General features: G+C 47.9%; 3 protein-coding genes across 4 annotated transcripts; 1 reads left to right on the top strand and 2 right to left on the bottom strand.

Annotated features, from left to right (window-relative positions):
* The first annotated feature begins 1,208 nt into the window (after positions 1–1,208).
* ccn2a (cellular communication network factor 2a) lies at positions 1,209–3,911 on the top strand. The gene is made up of 5 exons (XM_003971612.3): positions 1,209–1,571; positions 1,681–1,897; positions 1,976–2,227; positions 2,313–2,524; positions 2,619–3,911. The coding sequence occupies exons 1-5, from the start codon at positions 1,521–1,523 to the stop codon at positions 2,913–2,915; spliced, it is 1,029 nt and encodes a 342-aa protein (XP_003971661.2). The 5' UTR covers positions 1,209–1,520; the 3' UTR covers positions 2,916–3,911.
* Positions 3,912–4,158: 247 nt separating this feature from the next.
* On the bottom strand, positions 4,159–8,861 carry chga (chromogranin A). The gene is made up of 8 exons (XM_011611956.2): positions 8,599–8,861; positions 8,374–8,423; positions 7,821–7,914; positions 7,243–7,311; positions 7,087–7,164; positions 6,314–6,580; positions 5,524–5,837; positions 4,159–5,176 (listed from the first exon to the last, which is right to left on the bottom strand). Exons 1-8 carry the CDS (start codon positions 8,642–8,644, stop codon positions 5,093–5,095), a joined length of 1,002 nt encoding a protein of 333 aa, XP_011610258.2. The 5' UTR covers positions 8,645–8,861; the 3' UTR covers positions 4,159–5,092.
* A 906-nt stretch (positions 8,862–9,767) lies between these two features.
* LOC115252901 (phospholipase B1, membrane-associated) lies at positions 9,768–14,372 on the bottom strand. 2 transcript variants are annotated; one of them, XM_029849147.1, is made up of 16 exons: positions 14,246–14,372; positions 13,973–14,037; positions 13,491–13,581; positions 13,352–13,410; positions 13,154–13,221; positions 13,011–13,054; positions 12,809–12,929; positions 12,686–12,737; positions 12,536–12,616; positions 12,403–12,468; positions 12,224–12,315; positions 12,040–12,121; positions 11,838–11,939; positions 11,666–11,761; positions 11,513–11,584; positions 9,768–11,438 (listed from the first exon to the last, which is right to left on the bottom strand). In XM_029849147.1, exons 1-16 carry the CDS (start codon positions 14,301–14,303, stop codon positions 11,181–11,183), a joined length of 1,407 nt encoding a protein of 468 aa, XP_029705007.1. In that variant the 5' UTR covers positions 14,304–14,372; the 3' UTR covers positions 9,768–11,180. The 2 variants fall into 2 exon arrangements, with proteins under 2 accessions (XP_029705007.1, XP_029705008.1); XM_029849148.1 differs by having other exon boundaries at positions 9,768–11,421; positions 12,536–12,737.
* Between the last annotated feature and the right edge of the window lie 106 nt (positions 14,373–14,478).

The raw sequence follows: 14,478 nt of genomic DNA on the forward strand, positions 1-14,478 counted from the left end.
GAAGAACAAAGTACACAAATGTTCGTCTAGCCTCTTTCCTGAGATCCTTTCCCCTAAACCTCGTTAGACAGGTGAGAAGCTGCTGAATGTTTCACCTTCGACTCATCTGCTTATTCCTGACCAGGGGTCACGTTGGGCTGTGGAATCGAAGACACCACTCACAATTCCATCTCAGGACACACACAGGCACACACACCTGGGGATGAATCACAGCTAGTGCTAAATTCCATTCTTATTCTCTCCAGTTTCTACTTTACACCTGCACTGTTGCCACTGTTAATTTCTTCCTTTAGCACGTTGACTCTGTTGCTAAGGGTGCTGCTGAGTAATGTTAACAGCCAGAAAGCAAATCAGGAGCTATAAGTCAAAGTGTTTGCACTGGGCACAAATAGCCATTTGCAAACATCATGGCGACAAAAGCCGACCTTTCCTCTTTCAATTACTCATGTTGCTCTACATTTATGACCTTTTTGAGATGCACCCACCTTGAACTAGCAGCTAAAGCCAGTACATTAGCCTGCTGCTATAGGCTAATGGAAAAAAACGAATGTAAATAAGGCGTCTCTGAGCATCAAAGCATCTCTGTCACACAACCATAATGTGTCAATTAGCTCACGCTAGCTGCTGTTCGTGTTGTCAGTGCACAAAAATGCTACTGCATTGTCCCGCAGGCGAACGCAGGGGCGCAGCCGTCTCAGAGCACGCTAATGGATGACCAGCTAATGATTCAAATAAATGTCATTATCCCTTATCCTGGCTGCTAATTGACTTAAGTGCAGATGTCTGGGTGCTTTTGAAGCCAAGGCCGAGGAACGCTGTTGCATTTTTTTTTCTTTTTAAGTGTTAAACACTCCTCACACATCACTCGTCATCAGTCATTACATGTTGTCTTCATTCGTTGCTCTTTGTCAACGGTTGTCATGTAACAGTCCCCCCCCCTCCCCTCCCCCCCCCCTGAACCGCAGGCTTTTTTATTTTTCTTTGAAAATTAATATTTATAGACACCAGCTGTCTCTGGGTGAAGTCAGTCTTCAGGAATTCCCAGTGTGGGGTCCCAAGCCTCTAACCAGACCTAACCTCCCATTCCAGATGAAAGCTGCTGTGAGAGAGACAGTGTTGTTTGGCCGAGCAGCAGAGCCTTGCCTTCAGACAGCAGGAATGTGGGATGTCTGGAGTGGGGGTCAGGAAGCGAGGAAAGAATGCCAGCTATGTCCATGTTTGTCCAGGGCTGGCTCTCCATTCAGCTTCCAGTGACGTGTTGCGAGGGCCAGGGCGTATAAAGGGAGCCCGGCTCGGCAGGCAGAGCTCAGATCCACTTCTGTACCGAAGCTAAACTCTAGCTTTCACCAAGACAGAGAAGAACCACCGTGACTGGAGCAGCAGACCAAGGCTACGAGGCGAAGGGGACAAGAGATCGACTTGATCGGAAGACGTTTCTGAAGCTCAACCTCTGAGACTAAGGGAAGATTTTCTCGACGCTTAAGGAAAAACTACAAATTATTTCTGTAAAGGAAGAAAAGATGGAGAAAATGATGTTCCTGATGTTCCTGTGCGCTTTGCTCTCATACCTGGTAAGAAAAATCGACAGTTTCCCTTTTCTTCCCTGATGATTGAATAAGTTCAAATGAAATTTGACTTCCTGGAGAGTGCGTTTATCTAATGTCTGCCTGTCGGGCTCAGGCTGCGGCTCAGGAGTGCGGCAACCAGTGCTCGTGCCCCTCCACTCCCCCCGAGTGCCCCCCAGGAGTCAGCCTGGTTCTCGACGGCTGCGGCTGCTGCAGGGTGTGCGCCAAGCAGATGGGGGAGTTGTGCACCGAGAGAGACGTGTGCGACCCGCACAAGGGCCTCTACTGCGACTTCGGGGCCCGCATCAACAGGCGCATCGGCGTTTGCACAGGTGAGCTGCTGCCGCTTAATCCGTCGTGTTACTGTCCCTTGAGAGCAACCCGAATCCTGACCTTTCCCCCCTTCGCAGCTCGAGACGGCGCCACCTGTGTGTTCGGAGGCACCGTGTACAAGAGCGGAGAGACTTTCCAGAGCAGCTGCAAGTACCAGTGTACCTGCCTGGACGGAGCTGTGGGCTGCGTGCCTCTCTGCTCCATGAACATACGGCTGCCCAGCCCCGACTGCCCCATGCCGAGGAGGGTCAAGGTTCCAGGGAAGTGCTGCGAGGAGTGGGAGTGTGATTCTCCCTACAGACACAGCTTTGTGGGCTCTGCTTTAGCTGGTAAGTTGATGTTTTTAAGCAGAAGATCCGCACCTGCGAGGCGTTATCAGGGCTTGGTTTTCTAACCCGGCCTTCCCCTCCGCAGCCTACAGGGAGGAGGAGACCTACGGCCCCGACCTCTCCACGATGAGGGAGAACTGCCTGGTTCAGACTACTGAGTGGAGCGCCTGCTCCAAGAGCTGCGGCCTCGGCATCTCCACCAGGGTCACCAACGACAATCGCGAATGTCGCCTGGAGAAACAGACTCGGCTGTGTATGGTGCGCCCATGCGAGTCCCAGCTGGAGCAAAGCATCCGGGTGAGTCCCCCCCCCCACCTCCCCCGACGGCTTTTGTTAATGATCTGATACGCTGATGAAAAATGCTCAAGAACATCTGTCCATCCCTCTGCAGAAAGGTAAAAAGTGCATCCGCACCCCCAGAGTCTCCAAGCCCATGAAGTTCGAGATCTCCGGCTGCACCACCACCAAGTCCTACAGGCCAAAGTTCTGCGGCGTGTGCCTGGACGGGCGCTGCTGCACCCCTCACAGAACCACCACCCTGCCCATGGAGTTCAAGTGCCCCGACGGGCAGGTGATGAAGAAGCACATGATGTTCATCAAGTCCTGCGCCTGCCACTACAACTGCCCGGGGGAGAACGACATCTTCGAGTCCATGTACTACAAGAAGATGATGGGGGACATGGCGTGAGCCACTCGAGGACCGTGATGCAGCTTGGGACTTGAAAAAAACGAACAAAAAAACCCAACAAAAACAAGGAACTCCATCTCGTTTTGCAGCTCAGCATATATTAATGTTTAACGTTCATTGTAAAAGAAGCGCAGACACTTTCCCAGGTGTCTGCGAGTGTGCGCGCTCGTGTGTGTGTTTTGGCTGGTGCACGTCAGCCGTGTAAGACAGACAGAGGGTTGCCTAGCAGCTCCAAATGATTCCTGCACTATTACTTCTATTTTTGACATACCTGCTGTCAGGTGTCCGCCCAGCCCCCCCCCCCCCCCCTTATAGACCTGTCCATTATGTCCTGCGGTCTATACCTTATCTATACCATGATCTCCTCTCCAAACCCACCACCACCCTCAGACCAGACCCCTGAGCAGCTGTAGATGGAGCACGCAGACCACAGCGGGCCAGTGTTCCCTTGTCCAAACAGGTCTGAATGTGTCCTTGTGTGTGTGTGTGTGTGTGTGTGTATGTGTGTGTGTGTGCACGCGCGTAGGTGTGTGTGCATGTTGCGCAGGCCTGAATGTGGGCCTTGTGTCCGAGTCGACTCACTCTGTAGAGGAAAGGTCAGTGTTTGCGTCCAGCTTGCGGATGAGAAAGGAAGCAGCTGATTCGGGGGTCGGGGTAACGGAACGCGGCGGGCTTCGCCACGGCACTGAGAAAATGTCGACCATTGCTGATCCAGGTCAGAAGGAAGGAAGCGACCGTCTGTAGGAAAAAAGCGAGATGACTGGAAGAATTGTGATTTCATTCCTTTTTATTGCTGATGTGTAAATGATGTGTATATTTGTACAGTTTAAGTTAATTTAAAAGCCAAATGTGTTCTGTGCTTTGACGTGTATCGATAGTGTGTTTTATTGCCGGCTGTGTTTTTTACTTATTTTATTGAGAAGTGTGACAAAAATGTTACATGTTTCACGTTGTAGCTGGAAATAAAATGTTATATTTTTTGATACAAACACGTTATTTTTCCTTATGTCCGCGTGTTTTTGTTGTGACACCAAAGACCAGGAATAGAAGTCAACCATGAACGCATCAGGAACGGTGAAGGAAAACCATTTCAGAGGATAAATAAACAACCATCCTTAATAAACTCGGAGGTGTTGGACAGTGAAGCTAAACAGAGTCAAATGAGGTCCTTTGTGGGCAAGAACCTCGAAAATATGAGTATTAATAGGTGGTTCAGCTACATTAGAAACGTGCTTGTAAAGTGTTTTCATGAGGAATCTTTTTTATTGTGGTTCATCTGACAAAAGTGAAAATGGACAAATCCATTATGGAAAACTGGTCAGGCAGCCTTTCACATCCCAGCAGTCTAACGTCGCCATCTGGTGCTGCAAAGTTCACAGCAAAATGTGCGAAAAGTCTGTGCAGGCAAAGGTTAAAAAGTAGCCTAAAGCCTATTATAAAGAGCTAAATATATAAAGAATGAGACTTTATAGTAATCTTTTAAATCAACACTTGCCTTTTCTTCATAAGAGCAGACAAACACACGTATGGAAAAGGTGAACATCCTGCTGAACAGGCTGTAGAAACAGCTTGTGCGCTCGCCTGGTGATTCATGTCCTCGACTCTGGCGCCCACAGAAGCAAAATACACCCAACAAATACGCTACACACACATCTTTCACTGAATCAAAAAAAAATAAAAAATAACCCAGACATTTCCAGATAAACTCATTTAAATTTATTGTCTGATAAATTTAGGTCAGTTCAAAATTAGTTTCGACAGGATTCTGCTAAAAAGGACGGGGTATCGCCTTGGCGTCTACAATTGGACCACCACTTCTTCTAAAGCAAAGCATCTGAATTAAAGATCTTTGTACAAGTGTACATACTATAGCTGTGCAGCCTCACCCTGACTGGTATCAGACAAGAACCTTTATCTGCTAATTCAGGTTACTGGGCTATCTGTGCAGGGAGAAAGTGATGATTGTCAGAGAAACATAAAGAAACTCAGGTGGCGGCGGGTCGCACGTCACAAGGGAGGCTGCAACAGCGCGGTGCAAGGACGCAAAGTCGTAACAAACATGGCGAGATCAAATCCTGTCACGCAGGCTATATCACTGAATACCAGGCAGCTGGTGAAACGGAGGAGGGCGGGGGGGGCCGAGGAGGCCGCGGTGTTCACCAAGGGTCCTCGCTCTCTTAGCCTCGCCGCAGCTCGTGGAGCTTCTGCGCGGCGTCCTCCAGCTCGGACTCGATGGCCGCCAGGCTTTCGATCTCTTGATCCTGGGCACAGCATGAAAGGGTGGCAGATAATAGGGTGAAAATGTGGTCGTCATTGTTGAAACAGGAGGTATCCTCATTCATTGTTCCAAATGTAAATTATTTGAGAGCTTTAGCATCCTAACGTTAGCATTTTGCAATTAAATTCACTGAGTTTTGCAATTAAAGCTGCCCCCTGTTGGTGGGCTGCTATAAAGGAACGAGTCCCGCCTCCTCCTCCGTTTGTGGGCGAGCTAAGCCAGATGACACCTGTAGCATCATTTTAGTGACACCACGATCTTTTATTCTGATTTAAAGGCAGATAGTGAAATCAACAAGCTTCCATGCTGGCTGGAAAGGAAGGAGCAAACCTCTGACTTCCTGCTGGCACTCCCCTCCTCCTCGGACCCCCTCTTCTCCTCGTGCCTCCTCCCTGCAATCATCTGCAGCTCCTTCTCCTCCGGGCTCGTCTGGGCGCGTCTTCCCTCCATCTCCTCCTCCTCAAAGGCCTCTTTGGAATGATGTGGCGCCTCCGTCTTCACGGGCGTTGACTTTCCCCTCCTGCTCCAACGCTGGTGGGTCTCATCCTCCCGCTTCTCCTGATGTTTATGGGCAGCTCGTTTCTCTTTTTCTTCCTCTTCCGGTTTGCTCCTGTGTACGCTTCTCTTTTCACCAGATTCTCCACCTGACAGGAAGGAAAAACAGGGAAGACGGACGTCTGTTAGCGTTCGAATCGGAACACTTTGTCTCGACTGCCAACAGGAGCATCTCTCCACTCCCTCTAATGAAAGACGCCGCGCCAGCTGGCAGCTTTGCACTCTGATTGCGGCATTTTACGGGAATTAAGCGTATTCAAACGATTCCCTTTTATTTTGATAAGTCGGCATATTAATCGACCTTTTTAACCTTGAGAATAAAACTGGAGTTTCTGGCGTAAACAGCGCAAAAGGTGACGATTCAAACTGGAGGTTTTTCAGACAGGAACCATGCCCACAGACATGGAGACATCATTTCTTTAGGAGGGCTGTCAGTGTTCCAGCTGTGCCCCCCCCTCCCCCGGCTCAGATTCATCATGCTGATTGATGCACTTCAAGCTGCCCCACAGTCCTCTGGTGGCAGCTCACCCTCATTAGCATTCTGCTAACTAGCGTCTGGACTCGCCTTCCTTGTCTTTGGTTAAGACTTCATCAGGTTCCTGCTCGCGTTCTTCATCCTTCCTCTTTTCAGCCTTTTCCTCGCTGGATTCCTCCTCCGAATGAGGGGATCTGGGATGTCCCGGGATCTCCTCGTGTTCCCTCTTCTCGGCAACCTCGCCGCCCTTCGGTGACTCTCCATCTTGACGGCTCGCGTCTCTGTTTCCCGGCTTCGTTTGCTCCGACAGGATTGATTGTTCACCGGGGGATCCTAAAGCCTCTAACATGGATCGATCTGTAAACAAGGGGGGGAATTTAATTTACTAGAGCGGATTGATTTTCCTCTGATGTTACAAAGAGCGCCACTTTACAAAAGCAGGAAATGGCATTGGGGTCAAATTCCCTGACTTTTGACGAGCATATAAGGTTTTTTACTATTCAGTTCGTTGAGATGGAAGCAATTGATTTATTGATGAATTAAACCATTATTTATGCTTAATTTCTTCATCTGTGTTTGCAGGTTTTTTCCATTTTATTAAATGAAAAAAGAAGCGAAGGGAGAATCTCCCCGGCGCTCATTAATAAATGTCAAATGTGCAATAACAATCAAATTAATGCATCAGTGCTCGCTCTAAATGTCTCTATGAATAATGCACAAAGACAAATGGATTATTCATGCAGCACTGTTCACATAACTGTCAGGCAGGAGGAGATGATTAAATAAATGATCTGGGTTCCCTTTAAGATAAATTCCATCACTTTATATAGTTATTCGAGTGGAGCTGTGGAGGTAGAGCTCACCTGGGATGTTGCTGACAGCCTCGGACGCCTGCGTGGCCGCGTCCTCGCCCCCGTCCCGCTCGGCTCCCTCCTGACCACCTGATAATGAGATGAATCATAAGCCGCTGCTTCCTCCGGTGGTATGAGCGAAGGTGTCCTCCGCTGAGAGCGACTCACCTTGCAGAGCGATCTCCTGCAGCTCCTCCAGGAAGCTGTGATGGCGGAGGATAGAGACGAGCCTGTCGTCTGAAGACGGAATAAAAAGACATCGAATCGTGTGAGAAGAAGTGAATCTGTCCAACACGTTCCAGCCCAGCGCGTCCCCCCTCCTCGTCCCTCCGCTGGTGCTTGTTTCACTTCATCGCTGATATCGGTAACAGAGACCAACGCTGATTGATTTTTACCACAGCAAGGACGGGATCAAGGTAACGCCACAGCCATGTGACTACATCATCGTCCCTGAGTGCTCCTGAGAGTGGCCTTTATTACCCAGCATGCATTGCGATCAACTGATTTTCAGAAAAGCGCAGGAAGGCAAGGTTGTGATAATTCATTGTCAGAAAATAGGCTATAATACACATATTTGGTTCTTTTGCATACATTTGCTGTGTTTTTGCACACTTAGCCGTAAGATATTGATAGAAATCCTGAAGCAGGTCCTACTCGACGGGTGCTGGAACATTTACAATAGCCCAAAAAGACCCGACATTTGTTTTATTTTAATTCTGTCAAAACAGACCTTTGAAGGCTCCTACCTGACCTCAGCGTGACCAAGCAGTCCTGACTGACAGGCAGGGGGCGGGGCCTGGACAGCACGTCTGCCAAAGCCTCCACGATGCATTTCATTACCTGCAGACAGAAAGATGAACTTACTGCATCGGTGATGCAGTCAGACAGAATTAAGATGGGGGAGGGGGGGACAAAATCTACAAATCTCGACTCTGTGAGCCAAAGACGCAACTTTAAAATCGCTCAGACCCCCGTTGTGCTCCTGACATCGAGCCTGTGCCGCACGCTGATCTTGGTTTTTCATCCACTCTTTTTCTTTACGTCTGCCAAAATCTTTGAACACCACTTGGCTGCGTTTCAAAACTCCCATCTCCATCCATTCTTTATACCGTTGTCTCTCCAAGCCTGTTTTTTTTTCTATAAACCTCGGTCTTTTATTCCTTTTGTCCCTAAAAACGGTCACACTGACTTGAATCCACTCTAGAAAGTTAAGATGTTTGAATTTCATGCAGAAAAGATCAGCCTAGATGTGCAGAGAATGCGGAAAATGCAGGAATTATAGTGCAAATGCTGCTTTACCTTCACGTCCTCATTCTCCTGCTGACTTGGAGTCAGTGGCAATGACAGGACTGGAACAAACAACAAACATGAATCATGACATCATTGTGTGGAAACGCCGCTGGGGATTAAATGTGCCAAAGGTGCAGGTGAGCCTCTCCATCTTTGGCTGCTGTCCTCGGTGCTGGAGCTCCTCACAAGACCGTCACATTAGCTCACTTTGCCTGAGAAATTGCGGGGTCTTACCGCAGTTTGACAGCATCGCCAGCACGCACAGTCCACTCCGGATCATTTTTTAATGCTGCTGCGGGGTTCGGACGAGGCGCGTTAAGCTCTCCAGGAACAGGAAATTGAAATAAAGCAGCCGAGCTTGATTGGACCTCTGGCTGGATCAGAGGCGCATTCCGGACCAAACTGAGTCGCCTCTCGATGTCTCTGGAGAGCTGAATGAGCCTCCGCGTCCTCTCTGCTTCTCCCTTCAGCACCTCACCGGCGACAGCTCCCGCTTTTATAGTCCGCCGCGGAGGCAGGAAGTGACGTCACCCGAACGCTAATTAGCGCTATTGTCATGTACCTGTGACTGTGAGCACATCTGGAGCACATCCTCTGATTCTGACATTTTAATGGTTTGTTTGAGGGATTATTAATGATCGGGGTTGATTTTTTTTAAGTCTATATTTGCGTCAATGCCGGGGAAAAAAACGCCTCTTTTTTTTTTTTTTTTTTAAATCCAGATGCAGAGTTTGTTGTCTTTGTCTCCATTACATTATTGAACAAAGACGGTTCCTGGGGCTTTATTTGGCAATGATGTCTCTGTACTACCTGAATATGTTGCTAGGCGACAGTTTATTGAAATTGAGGGCCGTTATTGTGCCTTATTGAATCATGGACAGGTGGACCATTGCATAACCGGGACAATTCACCCCCAAAGGTGGACAAAAACGTCAGCAAATGGGTAGAATTAGATGCTAATCAACCCAAAGATCAAATCACAAAGACACAGATGTCAGCTGTTCAAATTGAAGGTCCTTTTTAAAAAAGATGTTTAAAATCTAAAATGTAACATGATTGTTATTGTGTATAATCACATAACAATAGCAGTTACGGTAGTTTACTTCACTTAGCAGTGAGATATTTGTATAAACGGTGCCGCGGGTCCCTTTCTGAGTGCTAGCATGTAATTTAACCCCCAAAACTCAAATCATTAATGTATCTACAACAATCTGTTCTCACTACGTTTTGGCACACTTTGATGATCAGTTAATCTTTGTGGTGGTTGTGATAATTAATGAAGCAGCCTCCCGAACATCTATCGCTTAAATAAGTGGCCCCCATAATCAAACTAATGACCTTTGTGTCACCAGAGCGACCACAGTATACCAAGAAAAAAAGAACAAAACAATTGGCATTAAAGAACTATTTAATGTTCACAGGGTTGTTGTTTTTTTCCAAATAAAGATGAAATGCCTTGACTGTAAGTAGGTAAAGTAGTAAAACATGTTTGGAACCCGATAAACCCTTCATATGTGTCTGATTTAAAAAGAGTGATTTCATATTTACAAAGTCATTATATCACTGGGCTTAATGCATAGCCTCTACTTCAACGTGCAGAACAGGTTAAAAATATTTGTTTAAACCACCGACTCTCAGCTGCGAGTTAAACATCTCCTTTGTTATTTATTCAGGTGATAAAAAGAAAGGCAGATGCACAGGAGCAGTGGGTTTGTGTGCTTGCTGCTTCAAATTTCCTGCCTCATTCCTCATTACGGCCGACAATAAAGGGCCAATTTGCGTCATGCATATTTGTCCCACATAAAGGCGGCGGCGTTGTTTGAACATGGAGAGGGCTCCTCTCCTCTGAATTTAATAAGATCATTATGAAATCCAGCAGCTACAAGCACTGATTAAAACCCTGGAAAGTCCCAGGGAAACAGCAGAAAATCAGGACTTTAGGAAACACATAAGCAAGCGATGTTTTAAATAAAATAAAAATCATCCTCAGTTTTCAGGGCTCTTTTGTGTTTTTCCAAGACAAACCTGCCCTGAGTGCATCATGAGTGTCCTCAGTAACCTGAGCTGTCTTAATATAGCTTCCACCTGTCGTTGTGATCGCACTAATCGTGCAGTCAATACAGAGACGATGTTGCAGCTAATGGATGCCTGTGCAGGCAGACAGAGAGGGATTTACATTATTCTAAATACTCGGTGGGGAAGTGGTTCCTAGTTCCTCACCGTCAGTGTCATAACAGAGGAGGAACTGGACCAGCAGATGGAAATAGAAAAAAAACTAAGCTATTTCTACACCAAGAAATGCCAATTTTTCCTGAAGAATTGCAATCTTTTTATTCACCAGTGCCAAATAAGTGCACACGATGTACCGCATCCATCAAAAATACTGGTTCAAAGAGAGTTAATGGTGTTGTGTAGGTCTGTAGAGATGGGACTCCTGGGATATCTGGTGCTATGTGAAGGATGAGGCGCAAAAAAGGCTTTTTAGTTTAGCCTTCGGTGCAGAACAGCATCCTTAGTTGGTACATTTGAGGTTGTGCAGACTGAAAACTCAACCAAATGTAATCTTTTATCATCTCTATGTGATGCTTGTAGCGATTTTCTTTTCTTTTTGCCGTATTAGCTCAAGCTTGAATGTGTAACGTTCAAATTAGAAATAGCCATGTAGCCACAATACGGTTTTATTTACAAATATAGTGTGTCAGGGATGTTGACTTAATTATGTTGGAGTAAAAGAAAACTGTCCACAGGTTTTACCACACACAGAAGGCCGCAGGCGCCCTCCAAGTCTCAGTGGATTCATTCAGGTTGCGGGATCCTCACGTAGCGTTGCATCGCTGACATGAAATGTCGCCGAGAAAGGGCTGACGGACTTCAGCGGGTCGTCTCAGGCTGTCGTCAAATAGTCCGGCGGCACCTACGCTAGGCAGGTCCGAGACAGCCCGACACCACGAGGAGGGAGAGCGTGGAGGCGACGCTGACGCGCCAGGGAGCGCCCGGCTGCAGACGAGGCTGAGCTGACCTGGCAGAGAGCGGCCGGGTGAAGATATATGGGTGTTCCTGTCAAGCGCAGAAGACTGTGACGCATTACTATGCATTTGTTTGAACGCATAAAAGCTTTAAAGATGCTCTGCAGCAGCAGTTCTCCTACCATCGATGGACAGATGAGCGCGATGGGGTCGGAAAAACTGCTCACGATCATCTTTCCTCCCTCAGGCTGAAACTAACAGGAAGACAGAGAGAAAAAGGATGAGCGGATGAATGCTTCGTCTTCATCTTTGGTTGACTGCTCGATGGCGTTCACCATGTTGTTCCACACGCCCTTGGCCAGCTCCTCGTGGCCCTTGATGGTGAAGTGGAAGCAGTCGTGGGTGAAGAAGGTCATGTCGATCTTCCCGTTCTGCTCAGACAGAGCGGCAGGTGAAGATTAGTGTAGCTTTGATACATGTGTGTTTACTGGAGGGATGGAGGAGTACCGGCAGGCGGGGAGGGTCGGCGTGCTTCAGAAAGGGCTGGAGAACGACGGCGAAGTCATCCTTGAAGAAACGGTCGCTGTAGAGCAGCTCCTCAAGACGTTTCTGTGCCCGGAAAGGACGTGAAAATCGATTTGACGACAGATTTTTCGTTCATCAAACAGCCCAGTCTTTATGTTTTTCTATCTTAATGTAGAAACCATACCTGGAAGGTGAGATTGACCTCTATCAGCTCCCGTAGTTCAGGAGAGCTGGCTTCAGGTTCTATCAGGCACGAGCAGAAAGACCTGAGTAAGAACGACAGCGGGAGGAGGATGAGGATGAAAACTGAGTGCTTTTAATCCATCAAGTGCTGCATGAATCATGATGACAGGAGTCATTGCGATCACCTCTGGAGCAGGCAGCCTGCGGTGGGCTTGCGCACCTCCCTCAGAGTCTGCATGGGCAAGATCTGGACCACATTGACGATCATACGAGGAACCTGGAGTGCAGAGGAAACACCCAGGGGGCCTCTGGAACCTCAATGATTCATACTCGATTGATACTTTCTACTTTTTTTCTTTTTTACCTCATTCATCAGCATTTCCAGAGACACGGTCATGTAGTGGATGAAGTTATCCACTGAAAACAGAGTCTGAGGAGAGAACGCGGAGAGTCCACCCACATGTTTCATTAAAACGTCTTTTTACCGACCTACTGACCTTGTCTTTGCAGTAATCGCAGATGTCATTCATGCCCATGAGGATCGTCAGAAGTTTCCAGTCCTTCTCGAAGTTCAGACCCTGGAGCAGGAGAGAGCAGAGGGAGTCAGACGGTCCTGCCAGGAGCAGCTCAGCGGCGTGATACCGTACCTCGTAACCTCTCAGTGTGTCGATCAGATGCCTGGTCTGGCCGGGGAGGTTGCTATAATGACATCATTGCAAGAATCAACGCACAATAACCGAAATTACCAATCCCAAAGTCCTGGTCCTTACAACGTGTTGTGTCCGGTGACGGCCAGGTTGAATCCCGTCTCACTGATGTGAGCCTGCATCCCATGAACCGTCTTACCCGGAGCAGCTCCAAGGAGTTTGGGATTAAACAGCTTGATGATATCTGGGGGGGTCAAAGCAGAGACGACCTGCTGCGTGTGTGGACCAACATTCCAGGGAAACGTGTAACCTAAAATCATCTTACTTGCCAAAGTGATGACATCTTGGAATGAGCCGTAGCCGCCGATACTAACACACAGAGGGAACACATTAATCGTGAAAATGGTAGCTTCTAAATGTAGCAATTCGCACGCACGCACGCACGCACACACACACAACAGGGTTCACCTCCATGACACGTGGCGGAACTCGATGGGAATCCCCAAGACAGTGGTGGCGTTGGCCCCAATCGCCGTCTGAAAAGAGGAGACGTCTTAGATTGGCTCACTTAAATGAGGCGATTTCACCTTCCTGGTGAAAAAGAGTCAGATCGAAAGTATTGTTGTCGTTTCAAGTTGACTGTGGTAAAAATGAGCCTGATATTACTGTGAGCGAATCCCCCAACGCGGCGATGACCTTGATGTCGGCTGCCTTCACCAGCTCAACTGGAGTGAGGGGAAAAAACGATGGGTGTTAAATGGAGTCGTGGCGGCGATCTGAAGCCGACGGCGTGGCGCCGACAGACCTGATGTGGGGACGGACGGTGAGGGACTCATGTCGGGACACTGGAACACCGGATGTTTGAAGCTCACCGGCCGGGTTTTCTCCGGAAACTCCTGAGAGAGAATAAAACCGACTTTCTGTGTCTGACTGAGGACTTTATCATTTTATTTCACATTTAATATGTAAAACACATGATTTAATACACATTTATCTTAACTAGCACTGAGCCCTGGTCATCAGAAGCCAAATATCGGTCCATGATTTCACACTTTTTACACTCTTGACTTTCTTTTGCTTGTACACATGCACACGATTGCCCCCGTGGTCTGTTGACCTCTCAGTAATGACCAAAAATTCCTCCTTTTAAAAGCTTTTTTTTGTTGATTTAAGCAATTTTCTTCACCCAAAACCTCCAACCCACTGTCTCATAAACTCACCTAAAACAAACAAGCTAAGAAGGTTAAGTTTGTAACCATGTAATTACATAACTGGGTTTCTCAGTACCTTGTTGAGGGCCTCCTTGCTGTAGTGTCGTATCCCTTCCTCATACTCCCACCACCAGTCGTCACCTTAGAGATGATTATTTCCAGAGTTTTACACATTTATTCTTATGATCAAGCCCCTTTCCGCTGCCGAAACGGTCCTTGAAAGTTTTTGATCTGCATCAGCCACATCAGCCGCCACATTCGGTGTGGAAAAAAGGCCCCATTTCAGAGGCTGTTGTAACAAAATAAAAGGCACCGCAGCCTCATGTGCTCTGCTTGCTCTAGCACTTACCTTTGACAGTCCGGGATGTGAGCGCACACGTTGCCACGGCGATCCAAAGCCACTCCATAGTAGTGCGTCTAAGCGCCAGCCGAGCGGGTCACCCTGGCCTACCGCCTGCACAATGCGATGGCCAGTTTTACAGCCCCATGGCTTTGTTCTGCCTCTTGGGGGCCGAGTGACAGGCGGCGGGCCCACTGAGGGCCACAGGTGGTCAACACCAAAAACAGGGACAGTGGAGTTTA

Source organism: Takifugu rubripes, chromosome 16 (genome assembly GCF_901000725.2).
Source record: "Takifugu rubripes chromosome 16, fTakRub1.2, whole genome shotgun sequence".
In the NCBI taxonomy this organism is placed as follows: Eukaryota; Metazoa; Chordata; class Actinopteri; order Tetraodontiformes; family Tetraodontidae; genus Takifugu; species Takifugu rubripes.

Bases quoted from the DNA above. Each gene is read 5' to 3' on its own strand.
- ccn2a (XM_003971612.3), top strand. From the start codon at position 1,521: ATGGAGAAAATGATGTTCCTGATGTTCCTGTGCGCTTTGCTCTCATAC. The intron at 2,228-2,312 runs GTAAGTTGATGT...TCCCCTCCGCAG, and splicing joins TGTGGGCTCTGCTTTAGCTG to CCTACAGGGAGGAGGAGACC. The intron at 2,525-2,618 runs GTGAGTCCCCCC...ATCCCTCTGCAG, and splicing joins AGCTGGAGCAAAGCATCCGG to AAAGGTAAAAAGTGCATCCG.
- chga (XM_011611956.2), bottom strand. From the start codon at position 8,644: ATGATCCGGAGTGGACTGTGCGTGCTGGCGATGCTGTCAAACTGCG. The intron at 7,312-7,820 runs GTAGGAGCCTTC...TTCCGTCTTCAG, and splicing joins CTTGGTCACGCTGAGGTCAG to ACGACAGGCTCGTCTCTATC. The intron at 5,838-6,313 runs GCGAGTCCAGAC...CCTTCCTGTCAG, and splicing joins CTTAACCAAAGACAAGGAAG to GTGGAGAATCTGGTGAAAAG.
- LOC115252901 (XM_029849147.1), bottom strand. From the start codon at position 14,303: ATGGAGTGGCTTTGGATCGCCGTGGCAACGTGTGCGCTCACATCCCGG. The intron at 14,038-14,245 runs GTAAGTGCTAGA...ATCATCTCTAAG, and splicing joins CACATCCCGGACTGTCAAAG to GTGACGACTGGTGGTGGGAG. The intron at 11,940-12,039 runs GTATGGTTTCTA...TTCCGGGCACAG, and splicing joins AGGTCAATCTCACCTTCCAG to AAACGTCTTGAGGAGCTGCT.